The sequence below is a fragment of the Electrona antarctica genome (genome assembly GCF_951216825.1).
Source record: "Electrona antarctica genome assembly, chromosome: 12".
NCBI classification, from domain to species: Eukaryota; Metazoa; Chordata; class Actinopteri; order Myctophiformes; family Myctophidae; genus Electrona; species Electrona antarctica.
This window is the reverse complement of record NC_136793.1, coordinates 20,822,738-20,838,054: the sequence shown is the minus strand read 5'-3', so window position 1 is coordinate 20,838,054 and position 15,317 is coordinate 20,822,738. Positions and strand designations below refer to the sequence as shown.

The 15,317-nt window shown below is 47.8% G+C and overlaps 1 protein-coding gene across 2 annotated transcripts in view; it reads left to right on the top strand.

Annotated features, from left to right (window-relative positions):
* Positions 1–15,317, top strand: part of dapk1 (death-associated protein kinase 1) — a 100,626-nt gene that overhangs the window by 44,521 nt on the left and 40,788 nt on the right. For both annotated transcript variants that reach the window (XM_079516404.1, XM_079516403.1), the window contains exons 8-10: positions 3,899–4,051; positions 5,931–5,976; positions 14,882–14,971. In XM_079516404.1, coding sequence (XP_079372530.1) covers positions 3,899–4,051; positions 5,931–5,976; positions 14,882–14,971 — 289 coding nt within the window. The remainder of the gene's footprint in view (positions 1–3,898; positions 4,052–5,930; positions 5,977–14,881; positions 14,972–15,317) is intronic.

The following is a 15,317-nucleotide window of genomic DNA, read 5'->3' as shown; positions in this document are numbered from 1 at the left end:
CCCCTTCCTCCCCATTTCACTGTTACCTCTCAGCAGTCCTACTATACCAGTAAGACACCCTGAGGGCGAGAAGCCCTAAAGAGTGAGGTCACATGCACGCATCCGCCTGGTGCTTTGGCATGGGGGGTCAGATCAACATATGGAATGAATTCTGTACTGGCCATATATGGAGCGTGTCTTGAGTGTACAGGGTCTGATGAGGTCAGATCAACATTATGGAATGTCAGAACAGGTCAGCTCCATATATGGAGATCTAAGGGTGTCGGCGGGGGCAGTGTCTTGAGTGTACAAGGTTTGATGAGGGGCTAGGTAGTGCCGGGCCTTCATTTTCAGGGCCGGTTGAATGTTCAGGTATCATTCAAAACTGAGATATCAAGGATCAACATATGGAATGTCAGAACAGGTCAGCTCCATATATGGAGATCTAAGGGTTTGAGGTCAGATGTAGAGTTGCTGGCTGGCTCCATATACTGTATGCAGATGTAAGTGATGATCCAGGGTTTGATGAGGTCAGAGGTCAGTGTCGTGATCTTCTGTGGACCTCTCGAAAACGAGATATTGTATCTCAAGGGGTATTCCAAATAAAGAATTTCAATCTATATGGAGCGTTGAGAGCTGTAGCGATGCCAGCAACATAGTTTGGCCATATTGTTTTATGCCACTGTGAACACACTGACATTGTGTGACACTTTGATCCTATATACTTCATGTTCATTGAAACCATGTAGAGAATATCCTGTTGGATATCTTAAGCAAAAGTTTGGCCCATTCATTTGGTACCACTTATTATCAGCTTGTACATTACAATTTAGGCATTTAGCAGACGCTCTTAATCCAGAGCGATTTACATTAAGCAATAACAAAAGCATGGCATCTAAAGGCCATACATTTAAAGGCCATATGTCATTGTTGGTGTGTTTGTGTATATAACATGCACAGATATAGATAGAGAATACATCTTTTGTAGGATGTTTCAGAATTCAGATGCATATATATTCTATAAAACAAAAGTTAGGGAAAATGTCATTGTAATTGTACTGTAAGTCAATGTTTCCCCACTATTATTGTCCTGCACTGTGACTAATTGCTTTTATAATTTGTTTGTGTAGCTGCAATTCATATAGTCTGTATATTTCTGCCAGACTTAGTCTGAGCCGGACCCTTTACATTTTGTCCCAGCTGTCATGGTAATTAGTCCATGAGCTGGACAGTGTTTCATGGAGCAGGAAAGACCAGTTGGTCAGAGTGACACATTTGGTTTAATTGCCTGAACCAATTGTGACTGACTCCACGTCCCAGCCTCCCAGGACGTGACCATTTGACAATGTGTGTGGGGCGTGTGTTTTTCTCTTGTAATGCTATGTTTGTGATGACCCAGTGTTCTCTCAAGGATAGCTTGATGAGCAAAATCCTGCAACGTGAAGACATTTTGCGGGTCCTATAGTAATGTTGGGGCTAAAGGACCATATCAATGGTCTGATATGTTTAAACTCACAGTATACAGTACCCGATATTACTACCCAACATTTTCGTTTTTGAATTACCAGGATTACTGCATGTTTTTTGTGAGGGTACCTACCTACCTAGTACCTACTCTAGGGGACATGGAGAATATGTAAACTCCACACAGAAAGGCCTGTTTCGAATCTGTGAATATACAATGACGTATTGACATCAATATGTCTCATCTAATGTTTAAGGGTTAGGGGTGTTTTGGTGAAGATTTAAGAACCATTTGAACCTATCTATGTTCAATATAGAATATGAATGAATGATTCATTTTATTCTATTATTCTCTTGGCTTATACTAATAAGGTTCATTCATATACAGTAATGGTTTAAAATAAAACCCAGGCTGTTAATTGTAGTTTTATGGAGAATGGAAATGCATCGTTCCGAGCGACCTGCTGTGATGGAACAATCTTTCTCGTGACATGAAACGGGAAATTGCAATAAAACCAATCTATTCAGTTACACTCATGAAGCCTAGAAATTTGTAATGTGTTTGTGTAAATAAAATTAAGGCACACTAACTAATGTCGTGAATTTGACCGACATCATTACCAAATGGATCGTCCATTTCAGTTGGATCTACATTATCATGTTCAATCAATTAAAGGAGCATTCAGTGATTTGGGTGATTTGGAAAACCACCCAGTCCGCCCCGGTAACAAAATGTGCACATGCACGCTCTACAGTGGGGGGGAAGTGCAACAGGCCAACAGCATGTGCACCAAGGCCCGCCCCCACTCGATCATGATTGGAGGAAGGCCCCTCTCATCCTGATTGGATGAAGGCTTTGCCACCCGCCACCAAAACTGAAACTAGGGTTTTTTGACCCCAGGGGCTCACTGGGGACAGGGAGGAACTCCTTATATGGTCAGCACACTCTATAGTAGGGAGGATTATCCAGAAAAAAAGAAAAAACAAGTGATATTTGAATTAAGTCAAATCACTGAATATACCTTTAAAGTGATGTTGTGTGATTCCCATGTGCATTCAGTGCAGTGGTTCTACCCAGTCGGGGTTGTCTGTCTACTCACAGCCAGGGAGGGGTGTAACTTGAAGCGTAGCTTTGCAGTCTGCAAACAGATGGCTCTGGGATCTTACAAGGCCAGTACAAGGTTTCAGCAGCCCAGGGACCCCCATTTTTAATTCCAACCTTCATTTACACATTTAAATGTTTGTTTTAATATTTGAATGTAGGTTTGAATGTGGAATATTCGTTGACAGCACTGCCGCATAATACACACCAAGAAGGTGAAAAAAACACATTTTTATTTCAGCCAGACTTCTAAGTCAGAGGGAGAAATGCTCACCAGGTTTGCTAAAAAAATAGCAGATCTACAAGCTTACAACACGTCGCAACGTGACATGTTGTGAGCTTGTAGATCGGCTGTTTTTGGATAAGAGATTTTGTTGTAGACGTTGTCCATGTACAGTTGTAACTCAGGTCCGTCGGACTAAGAATAGAGGGTTTAAGTAGTTAACATTCCTGAGGTCCGATCTGAGTGGTACTGTAGGAGTAGATGAGAGGATTGAAAACAGTCCAAGTGGCTTTCCCCTTGCTCGTGTTTGACTTCCACACTCCTTTAGGTTGATGTCGGCCTGCTGCAACTAATGAGCCAGCAACAAAGGCTTGTTCCGTAATCACGTTTTCACATCAACATGGTCTTAGTTTCAGTTTCCAGGGCTGAAGCCAATCAGTGCAGTCACTCCCTGAAATGAAATGCAATCCCATCTCCTTCCTTTTGATTACTGGACCCCACTAGGGACAAGTAAGATCATGACAGACAGACAGCTGCTTTGGTTGGCAAAAGTTTATTTCAGACATTTTGAAAAAAAGAAAAAGCCAAAATAGCAGATCTACAAGCTCAAAAGCGCCGCAGTTAGTTCTTCTTTTTTTTTATAATATTTATTTTATTTGGAAAAAGCAGTACAATAACAGCATTTCTATGCATACATAGGACTCAAGTGCAGTTCCCAAGGATTTATTTTTTCACCCCTCTTCCCTCCCTCCCCCCTCCAAGTGACTCCATCTCCAGTGTCTCTGTAACATCCTTGCTTTCTTCAGGACTACATATGGCATCAGGTCAACACTTAACAGGGGCAAAGGGCAATATCGCTTCAGAGTGTATATTTCAGAAGGAGAAAAAGAAGAAAGAGTGGGCAGACAAAAGAAAAAGACAAAGACAAAAAAACAACAACCAAAAAAACGAAAGTATTTACAATATTGCTGCGCAGTTAGTTCTTAATCCATTGATGCCTGAGGCCGAATCTGGGAACGCCTTCTCGGGCCTGACCTAATGTTTCTGAAAACCTTCAAATTCTGATTCATTCTGATTCTGTTCAAGGCAGCATTTGCGGTTTCACTAAGTGGAGTTGTTTCCTGTTCCAGTTTGAGTGGTGCCTCTCCCTTCCTGGGTGACAACAAGCAGGAGACGCTGGCCAACGTGTCGGCCGTGGACTACACCTTCGACGAGGAGTTCTTCAGCAGCACAAGCGCCCTGGCCAAAGACTTCATAGCACGACTACTTATCAAAGACCCCAAGTATGCACAACATAACGCTTTTATCTGACTGATTACACACACAGGGTAATATTGTGATTGTCTCCACCAGGCCGAAGGCATGGGGAGAGAGTATGTTTTGCACTCCGTCCGTCCGTCCGTGTGTCCGTCCGTCCGTCCGTCCGTGTGTCCGTCCGTCTGTGAACAGCTAATCTCCGGCACCGTTAACCCGGTCGATGCCACATTTTGCACACGCACTCCCTGGATGCCAACGATGAACCTCTGCCCCAAAAATTCCAGAACGGCCTATTATAGCGCCACCAGGAGGCCGCTTTGTGCAAAACAAGTTTTTGGACAGTACACCTACAGATTTTGTCCAAACATCACGCAAATTGGTACACAGTCTCTCTAGAGCCATTCAACGAAACGGGTCTTTCAGATTTCTCAGACTCCATCCTGATTGGCTAAGATTGGCTTCCAAAGTTTGCAGGAGTGCTCAGTTTCAAACAAAATGCTGCAAATCATGAACACATCGTCGGATTTCCGTGAAATTGCGCACGCACATTCCCACTAGGCCGAGGAAGAAATGCCACGTGAACATTTTCAACTCAGCCTCATGGTGGTGCTATAACTGGCCGAAAAGTGTTTTTACCTCCAACTGCACGGATTTGTGGATAACTTTGTATGCCAACTCCCTAGAGGCCAAGGAAAAACCTTTGCCTGGAATTTTTCACATCTGCTCTTTATAGCGCCACCAGGAGGCCGACATATGTAAAACACATTTTCTAATATTACTCCTTCAGATGTTATCCAAATTTCACGCAAATCGGTACACATGCTCTCCATAGTCATGTGATCAAGACGGGTTTGTTTGATTTCTCATAATCCACCTTCATTGCCTACGATTGGCTTCTAAACTTTTCAGGAGTAGCCCGCTTTGTACCCGTTTTGTACAAATCGCCACAACTACTCGACGCAGCGTCCGATTGTGGTGAAACTGTGCATGCATATTCCCACTAGGCTGAGGAAGAAATGCCACTTGAGTTTTCAAATCAGCCTCATGGTGGCGCTACAACACGCCAAGCCGTGTCACACACACACACACACACACACACACACACACACACACACACACACACACACACACACACACACACACACACACTTATATTACTCCTAAACATTTTGCCAAACATCACACACACTCCTATCCTCCTGGTGGAGACCTGTGCCCAGAAGGGCACTTTTTCTAGTTGCTCCTCTTTTAGTCTGTGAACAAAATAAGTTGAGCAACGCAAAGATTTTCATGGACATGGTGAGGATGATCGGCAGACCACAAAGAGATGATTAACCTTTGCGTCCAGATCAAAATAAGCCTACATTATCAGATACTGTGTTGCAGGAATAAAGAGATTGGGGTTTGCGCTCCCATGCCCCTTTGTTTAATTCCAAATAGATTATACAGTGAAAATCAGTGTTAGGGCCTGTAACCCCACCCCTGGGGGGGGTTACATGAGACATTTGAGCAGCCATCTGCTGGGTGAAGACAGAAAAGTAATTTTCCCTTCCCCTAGGACCAGACAATACTCCCTCTCCGCTTTCCTTTCCCTTTCGACGTACTGTACTGTACTGTACTGTACTGTACTGTACTGTACTGTACTGTACTGTACTGTACCTCTTCGGGTTTTTTCATCAAGTTAAGAGTAATGGACATTACACTATCCTATTTAGTTTTCTGGTTTCCAGGGGAAACCAGAAACCAGAAGGCTGTGACTCAAACTCATTCTGTCAGTGAGATATACTGGGTGCAGTCTAGAGCTGCTAAATTGAATTGTGTTCCTTTTTATGCTTGTCCTGGTCCTGGATGCAGAGCACACTGTTATGTTAAGAGATTCCAACTCTTATGCCTTTTCTATTCTAGAAAGAGAATGACCATTCAGGACAGCATCCAGCACCCCTGGATCAAGGTTAGATCCATCAGCCGAAGTTCATATTTTAAATGTTAATTTTGTACAGCAAAACTTGATTTATTATAAATATAAATGTATAGATACTATAGATAGATGGATATAATCAATATAGATATTTATTTAGTGTTTTTGGCTTTGGTTTAAAAAACAATATTTTATGGTGACAATCGATATTCACCACTTTCAACCTGGCATTCCCTTTTTGGGCATGTCATTATGGGCAAGATAAAGAAATTTATTTAAGTTTTCTTCCTAAATTAGCAAAGAATAGCTGTACGGTTTTACTAAACTACACCTCAATTTAGCAACTCCCACCGCAAAGGGGTTATTGACGGATGAAAACAGTGCCTTACTCAAGCATAGATGGAACACACAGTACTGGCTTAAGCACGTTTTATTTCACTCACACATTCACACAACAACTCAAATATGCTAATGCTAACTGAAACTACCACTTTGTACAGTAACCCTGTTGTTTTCCAACCAGTATCCAGCCAGGTAATCGACTGTAGGGACACAAAAATATACACAAACACAACATCAATAATATGAACATATCAGTGATTGTATCCGACACATATCTGAAGCATTTATAGTAGTTATATGCCCAGTAAATAAACAATTATAACCACATTTCGTCACTCACCAGCTCAACTTCACCCGTCAACAACAATGTCGATTGTCGAACTGAACTGCGGCCAGTCGACGCATGCGCAAATGAGCCTACCTGATGCAACACACCTAAAATTAACAAATATGCACTCCAACAATAGACACAGGATGAAAATGACCACACCATTAATTAAAACCATTTAACTCCTTACAGCATCTGTATATTACACTAATTCGTTTGGGTCTAACTATCCCATAATTACTAAATATATATGCCAAATAAACACCAGAAGCGATACATTGTGCGTGACCACTACTACCAGAAGAGGTCACTATTACACCACTCAATACAAAAAAGGTAATAGAAAAAATAGCAAGAAATGTTTATATCAAAAATGGGATAAAACCACACACCTCCCACCTGGGCTATTGGGCAACGACCAAGTAGGCCATAATAAACACACAAACAAGCGATTATTTCACAGCTCCAAATCCTGCTTTGTAAACAAATTAGACAAATCGTAAACATTTAAAAGAAATGGAAAACTTCAAAGTCCGTGGAGGTAGAAAAATAATCCAACAACTTTCCAAACAGTAGCTAACTGAGTCCGGCATCACCTCCTTGCTCCTCAACTGGAATCAGTACCACCAGCCTCCGCACGTCCCTGTGGAGGATGGTGGAAGAACAAGGGGCCCCTTCCTTCTTCACGCGGGACCAGCTGATCGGAAGACTGTGGCAGGTTCGCACCTTGACGTCCCGAACGACACCTTTGCCGTCAGGGAAAGCCTCCACGACCCGACCCAGTCTGAAACGACCCCGGAGGGCGTTTTGGTCCGCCAACCAGACCAGGTCTCCAGCTGTAATATTCCTGGCAGGAAAGTGCCACTTTTGACGGACGAACAGGTGAGGACCTGCCAGCTGGCTCCAACGCCTCCAGAATTTGTCGACTTCCACCTGGACTGCTCGTAGACGGCTGAAAGGATAAGCAGGGAATTCAAATCCCTGGGTGTCACCTCCGGGCCCCGCCCGCCCCAACAGCAACATGTTGGGTGTCACAATGTCCACAGTCTCATCTCGAACTTGTGCTCTGGCACCGATCGGCCTCTCGTTCGCGAGATTGGCAGCCAGATAAAGGAGGGTCTGGAACTCTAGAGTGGTCAGCTCACCACCCTCACCAACGCTGCTCAACGCTCTCTTCAACACACGGACAGCCGCCTCCGCTGCCCCATTTCGGTGTGGCGAGTCCGCTGGGCTAAACTCCCAAGTCCAGTCGGTCCCAGCCACAGCCGCTCTCCTCTGTATCTCCTCTTTGTTGAGACCCGCCAGGAAGCTGTAGAGCTCTTCAAGTGCTGGTTTGGCCCCCACAAAATTGGTGCCCTGGTCAGACCAGAGCTTCTTCGGATGGCCTCTCAAGGCGGTGAATCGCTGATACGTTTTGAGAAAGCTGTCAGTCGACAGGTCTTCAACCAAGTCTGCATGAACCGCTCTTGAGGCCATACAACTAAAGACCACTCCCCAGATCTTCCTCTTCGTTCGCCCTTTCACCACGCTCCTGACGGTGTACGGGCCAAACAGGTCCAGTGTTGTATACTCAAAAGGAGCCGCTGGACTGGTGCGTACAGGGGGGAGGTTGCCCATCACTTGTGTGCTTAACTTGGCTCTTCTCTTCCGGCAATGTATGCACGCGTCGACCACCTTGCGGGCGACTCTAGGGCCTTGCACTACCCAAGCCCTTTTTCTCATCCGAAGGAGGGTTCCAGCAACGCCTTCGTGGTTGGCACGGTGGGCTTCTTCGGCGAGAAGAATGCTGATACGATGTTTGTGGGGTAGCAAAGGAACCCCACGTCTCTCCTCATCCACGGACTGGACACGGCCGTGGCACAGTAAGAGTCCTGTTGCATTGTCTTTGTTCACGACGAGCCGGTTAAGAGTCGTCGTGGGGAAGGCTACACCGGCTTGGGCAGCGAGGCATAGGTCCTGGAACGCTACTTTGCGCTCCTCGACTGTGAGCGCCGCCTCCCACCGTTCCCGCTTGCCGGTTCGATGTTTCACACTCAACCATGAGTGCACATATCTGCGGACCTGTCCCACAGCGCCACAGAGCTTGGTCAAGGTACTGCTCCTTGAAAGATCCACCTGATCCACGAGAGCTGAACCCCACAGTCTCTTCATACTGCAGACGTCCGATGCCGTTGAGGAAGACCTTGTAGTTGCACCTGGCAAGGACTTCATGATTCCGACCAGGGAAGACCCTGCAGTTGCACCGTCTTCGACCATGCCACCGACACCGCTAGGACCACCTGGCGTAGACAGCTCCTTCACCTGGGACCTGGTAACGACTGCGGAGAAAGCTTTTCTCTGTAGCTTACTCACAATCTCCCTGGTACCAGAGGCCACCTCTGCTGCGGACTTCATGGGCCATTCCTTCACCGGTCTGGTCAAGAACTCAGGACCTCTCTGCCACAGGGAGTCACCGTCAAGCTGTTCAGGTGAACACCCTCTTGTGACCAGATCGGCCACGTTGTACTGACCTGGAATCCACCACCAATCCGTCATGGGTCCGGCCTTCTGTATCTCTCCAATACGGTTCGCAAAGAAGGTTTGGAAGCCATAGCTCTCCCTCTGGATTGCGCCCAATACCGTCTGGCTGTCGACGAAGTGGTACCACCTTTCCACCTTCAGCCGTCCATGTTTCAGCAGGTAGCCCTTCAGTCGCGTGGCGAAGACCGCGCCACAGATCTCCGCTTTAACTGCGTCGCCCTTCTGGTCGAGGGGTGTCAACTTGGCCTTGGACTCCACCAGCCGGGCCACAACTCCGCCAGAAGTCTCCCAGAGCAGGTAGAGGACCGCTCCATAAGAGTCACAGCTCCCGTCAGAAAACGTAATCCCCCAGGGCTCACCCACCCAGCCACGGGGAGTAATGCACCTGGGGAAAGTGATGGTACTCAGCCGAGCATAGTCTTTGAAGAGCTCGACTGCTTTCCCGCGTAGCTCACCAGACAGCGGCTTGTCCCATGTATCCTTGGACAATGTTCCAGCCTCCTGAAAGGCTCTCCGGACCAGAATGACGCCCTTTTGTTTCAGGGGCGTCGCCAGACCAATGGGGTCATAAAGTCCTGCTACCTGGCTTAGCAACACACGGCGGGTGAGAGGATCTGGCGTTTTGTCCTCCACGTCCTCTAAGGTGAGGTTGAGTTCGGTGCGCATCTTCTTCTTCCTCGTGGAGAAGTTGACTGACACCATGAGGAAGAGTTCGTCTTCCTCCACGTGATATCCAACTCCCAGGGCTTTGTTGTCCTCGTCACGAAGCTGGTTGGGCAACAAAATAGTCTCTGGTTTAGATGGACCAACACCTTGCCTCCCACCTTGGCCAGACCGGACCCAGGGCTTGAGGAAAAACCCGCCGGTTGCCAGTATGGTCTCAACCCCCACCAGGATCTCGTCCAGCCTCTGGGGGTCGTTGTGAGAATACAAAAAATCATCGACATATGCACTGTCCACGATGACATTTCTCTCCTCCACCTTGTCGGCGAATTGTGGCAGGTGGGCGGTCTCACGCATCGCGACCTGGGCAATGCAGCCAGCTGGCCGATCGCCCATATTCACCCTCACCACGGCGTAGTCCTCAATGTCATCGGCCGGGGAGTCCCTCCACAAGAAACGGTGAACATGCACCTCCTGGTCCTCCAGCCACACGGAGTTGTACATTTTGGCCACGTCTCCAATCGCTGCGTGTTCTCCCTCCCGGAAACGAAGCAGCACCGCCCTGATGGGGTTCAAAACGTCTGGACCCTTCAGCAAAATGCCATTCAGGCTCACACCCTTATATTCCTGGCTGCTGTCCCAGACAAGTCTCACCGGAGTAGTAACGGAGTGGGGGTTGGGGGCTGTGAGATGGTTCACCCACCACACCGCTCCGTTCCAACTGTCCATCACATCCCTGGAAAGCTTGATGGCGGCCCCTCTCGCGACCATGTCGTGCACCTGTCTCGCGTAGGCTTCCTTCCACACCGGGTCCTTCTCCAAGCGTTTCTCCGACCTCAGGAACGCTGCCTCGACAGCTTTGCGGTTATTGGGCAGGGTAGCAGGGTCCTCCTTCCAGGGGTACTTGGCGTCCCAGTGGGGTTTGTCACTGTGCTTGTCGCTGACCTTAAAGGTCAGTCCTCCCCTGATGATTTCCAACTCTCTCTCATCAGCAAGTGACATTTCCTTCCCACCGGGGGCGCACTTCCCGCAACGGCATCCACCACATACTGGGTCGCAGGCGGCACCAATGCTGTCCCACTGAAGCCATTTAACAACCTCAGCATTGCACGCAGCCGTGGTTCCGACCTCCACGCCGCTCTCCAGCTCCGGGCAAACGCGGAGAACATCAACTTGTCTGGCCTCCGCCCTCATGGAGCATGCAAAATGGGTCGATGACTGACGCACTGTCACTTCAATGCCTTCAAACAGTTCTGGATGTAAACCACTGACGACTTTCCCAAGAGGTCCGTCCCACAAAACCAAGTCGCCGCACCTCATCATCCGCTGTGGTGCCAGGCGCCCTTCCCGCATGCTGATGAGTAGCTCAACTTTGTCTGGGCGGATCAGCTCCCCCGGTTCGACACCGGGGAAGTACTTCTCCAGGCGGCCAGAGTCAACTGCGTGGTCCATTCTGGCTATCTCGTCCAGACCATAACAGGTCATCTCATGAAGTCGCCATGTCCCCTTCTTCGTCGCTACTTTCAAGCTCAGGAAGTACCTCGATGTCTTGACCTTGGCCTCCATCCCCCCCACACCACGTATGACTAGCATGATTGGTTCACCAGTCAGTCCAAGTCTCTTCGCAGCCTGGTGTGTGATATAGTTAGTATCCGAGGCCAGGTCGATCAGTGCTCCTATCCAGTCTCCTCGCTTTGTTGTGACGTCCACCAGCATCATGAGGACGGGGTGCTCCTTCGGTCCGCTTTCGTCCACTAGACCCTCCACGGCACAAACAGTCGAAGATACTTTGTTGGTGCAGGCCTTACGAACAGCATCCAGTTGCGCCGGGGTCAGACCCAGATTGGCAAACAATGTCTCCTGCTCTTCAGTCGGACCACGAGGTTCTCTCCTCCTCTCTCCCTTGGTCTCCTCTCTGGCAGTGTCTCTTTTGACTGGTGCTTTAAGGCATAGGAAAAAATGATGGTCTGCTGGTGCATCACCCTTCTTGCACTCATCCTTGCGACACAGAAAGTTCTTATTGCACAGTCCCTCACTCCCATGGAGATCCAAGCATTTCAGGCAAGCATTCAACTTTTTGGCCTCGGCCCTCCGTGCAGTCGGAATGGCCTTCCTAAAAGTCTTGCAGCGGTATAAACGGCCAGTATGACCTACTTCACCACACATGCCACAAGAACCCTGCGGGTGGTCGCCTCTTGCCTCGCTCGCCGTAGCCCTTGTGGATGAACGCTTCTCCTGCATTCTGCCGCCTGGTCTTTCTTTTGGCTTCTCGCGTGGTTGTGGGTCACCCGCCCTGGCGGAGGTTGGCCGTTTGGACTGTAATTGCTCCATCTGCACCAGAACAGTCTTCTGGTCTCTCAGGAACCGCCACAACTTGTCGAACCGGTTACGCGGGATGACATTATTTGCGGTATCGCACCGGTACAAAAGCCACCTCTCCTGCATACTGTCCGGCAGCTTACTTTCCAGCGACCGGATCACCAACTGATTCTTTAAAGCGTCCTCACAACCCAAGTCCATAAGGTCCAATAGCGCCCTCTCCACCGCTTGGATCAGATGCAAAGCCTCTCTTGGTTGGTTGTTGCGCGCAGCCGGTAACTCCTGTAACTCCATTACGATGTCGTCCGCTATTTGCGACATGTCTCCGTAACGGTCCTCCAAAACCCGGAAAACCTCGTTCGCATCACGGCAATGTGACAGCCGGAGTTCACTTTTCACCTCATCATTAATGCTGTCCAGCAGGTGAAATAGCCTACACTCCGGGGAGCCTGTGGGTTCTGCTAGTCCCTGGAGGGTCCCCCAGTTCACCTTCCAGCGCCAGTAGCTCCTCCTGTCCCCAGAGAATTTCGGCAGGCGTAGTGGTGCGAGCGCTATCCTAGGTCCGATTGACCCCAGGGAGTTGGCAGACACGCTCGAAATGTTCATTGGCGCAGCATTTGCCTGCCGCGCGCTGCCTCCATCCGCCGGCAAAGCAAACGATCTCTGCTGCCGCGGTGTGCTGAAAGTGTCTGGTTCAAACCGTGGTGGTGGTGGGCGCTGCGGTGGCGCCTGGTGAGACGTTAATGGGGCGCTTACGCTTTGCGCAGGGAGGTTCACATTACTATCCGGTGCGCCGGTCTGGTTAGCGGCCAGGCCCGCGCCTCCATTTTGTGGGTGTGCCGCTGTCAAGCCACCGTCCCCACCACTGCCAGTGTGTCCGCTGGTTGCATCAGCGGTGGCCGTTCCGCCACTGTGCGCCTCACCTTTAATGTCCCCCCCAACTGCACCACTGTGCATGTGGTCAGCCCATGCAACCATAGTTTTCCTTTTTTTCTCTTTGTTTTCATTGAGGCAGGTCCGGATCTCGTCCACTTGTCCCTCGGGGACACATCGGGACCATTCTCGCACAAAGTCCTCCAGCGCTTCAACTCTGCTCTCCAACTCAGCGCACGCTGCTTTATATTGTTCATGAGGCAATTCTTGCTTCAGGAGTGTGTCGGCCTGATCAAAAGCAAACTTGAGATTGTCTTTCAGACCGTTAAACCGGTCTACTGCACAGCGGGACCACAATGTCTTTTTTAGTCCAAGCTCCGTGGCAACAAACTTTGTGCGGCACTCTCCCAGCTTTACCCTAACTTCAGCCACATCTGATGCGTATGCGCTTTCATCCTCCTCCTCCAAGGCACCAACATAATCAAAACTAACATTACATAGTTTCTCATAATCTCCCTTGATAGCATTCAGTTCAGCCAATAGATCATACTCAGTCAAGTGGTCAATGTTAAAAGCAATGGTATTGGCCCTCCTAGTGAAAGCCCCTTGTAGAGCAGCACGTTTCTTCTTATATTCATCAATATCCCCCATAGTCAAATGACGTTTTGGTACGCTCCCGTTTGACGCTGTTTTGACCCACTTCCGGTTTTCCGCCTCACCTAAGATGGCGGCCGCTCCACTTCCGGTCCGGCGGGAGCTAGCTTAGCAATGTCACTGTTAGCTAACAGCTAGATAGCAAAGTCAAAGAGCAGCAAACGGCTTAGCCTACACCGTTGCAATAAACAGGCCAAACACAACACACTCAATCCCACAATGAATGTTGATGCAATGTTGACGTTGGCTTGTTTGGTCCTGAAGCGACGTCGAACGGCCGGGATGCTCCGCCTGGCTCCGATGCGACGTTAGCTTTGTTGTTGTTAGACACCGTCCGGTCCTCGCTTCTCCGTCACGGGACTGGTTTGGTGTCGATTACTGTACGGTTTTACTAAACTACACCTCAATTTAGCAACTCCCACCGCAAAGGGGTTATTGACGGATGAAAACAGTGCCTTACTCAAGCATAGATGGAACACACAGTACTGGCTTAAGCACGTTTTATTTCACTCACACATTCACACAACAACTCAAATATGCTAATGCTAACTGAAACTACCACTTTGTACAGTAACCCTGTTGTTTTCCAACCAGTATCCAGCCAGGTAATCGACTGTAGGGACACAAAAATATACACAAACACAACATCAATAATATGAACATATCAGTGATTGTATCCGACACATATCTGAAGCATTTATAGTAGTTATATGCCCAGTAAATAAACAATTATAACCACATTTCGTCACTCACCAGCTCAACTTCACCCGTCAACAACAATGTCGATTGTCGAACTGAACTGCGGCCAGTCGACGCATGCGCAAATGAGCCTACCTGATGCAACACACCTAAAATTAACAAATATGCACTCCAACAATAGACACAGGATGAAAATGACCACACCATTAATTAAAACCATTTAACTCCTTACAGCATCTGTATATTACACTAATTCGTTTGGGTCTAACTATCCCATAATTACTAAATATATATGCCAAATAAACACCAGAAGCGATACATTGTGCGTGACCACTACTACCAGAAGAGGTCACTATTACACCACTCAATACAAAAAAGGTAATAGAAAAAATAGCAAGAAATGTTTATATCAAAAATGGGATAAAACCACACAATAGCAGACCTACAAGCATGTAGATCAGCTATTTTTGCTATTCATTGTATGACAAAGTATATAGGGCTTAAGTTGTTAATCAACGTATTTCCGCTTTGTCAAACCAGCCAAAAGACACACAGCAAGCACTGAGCCGGAAGGAGTCTGCTGTAAACATGGAGAAGTTTAAGAAGTTTGCAGCACGGAGAAAATGGAAAGTAAGTCCTTTGTTCATTTATATGCATGCACTCAGACCTTGCATTTAGCATAAACTTGACCAATAGCTTAAAGAAAGTATTTATAAACAACACGCACATCTAATATAATTACAGTTGAACAGGTCTTTGCCATAAGGCCCATGCTAGTATTAATGAGAGCAGCTGTCTGTGGTGGGTTGACTGCTCTCACACTGTCCCTCTGGCGTGTTGTGATGAGCATCGTAATGAGGAGGCAAGCAGAGTACAGAACAAAATGTAGATTGTTCAGTTGAAATAAAAAAAGTACAAAACAAAATCTGACCTCCAAAGACACAATTTGAATGACAGAACAGCTCAACAAGGAGAA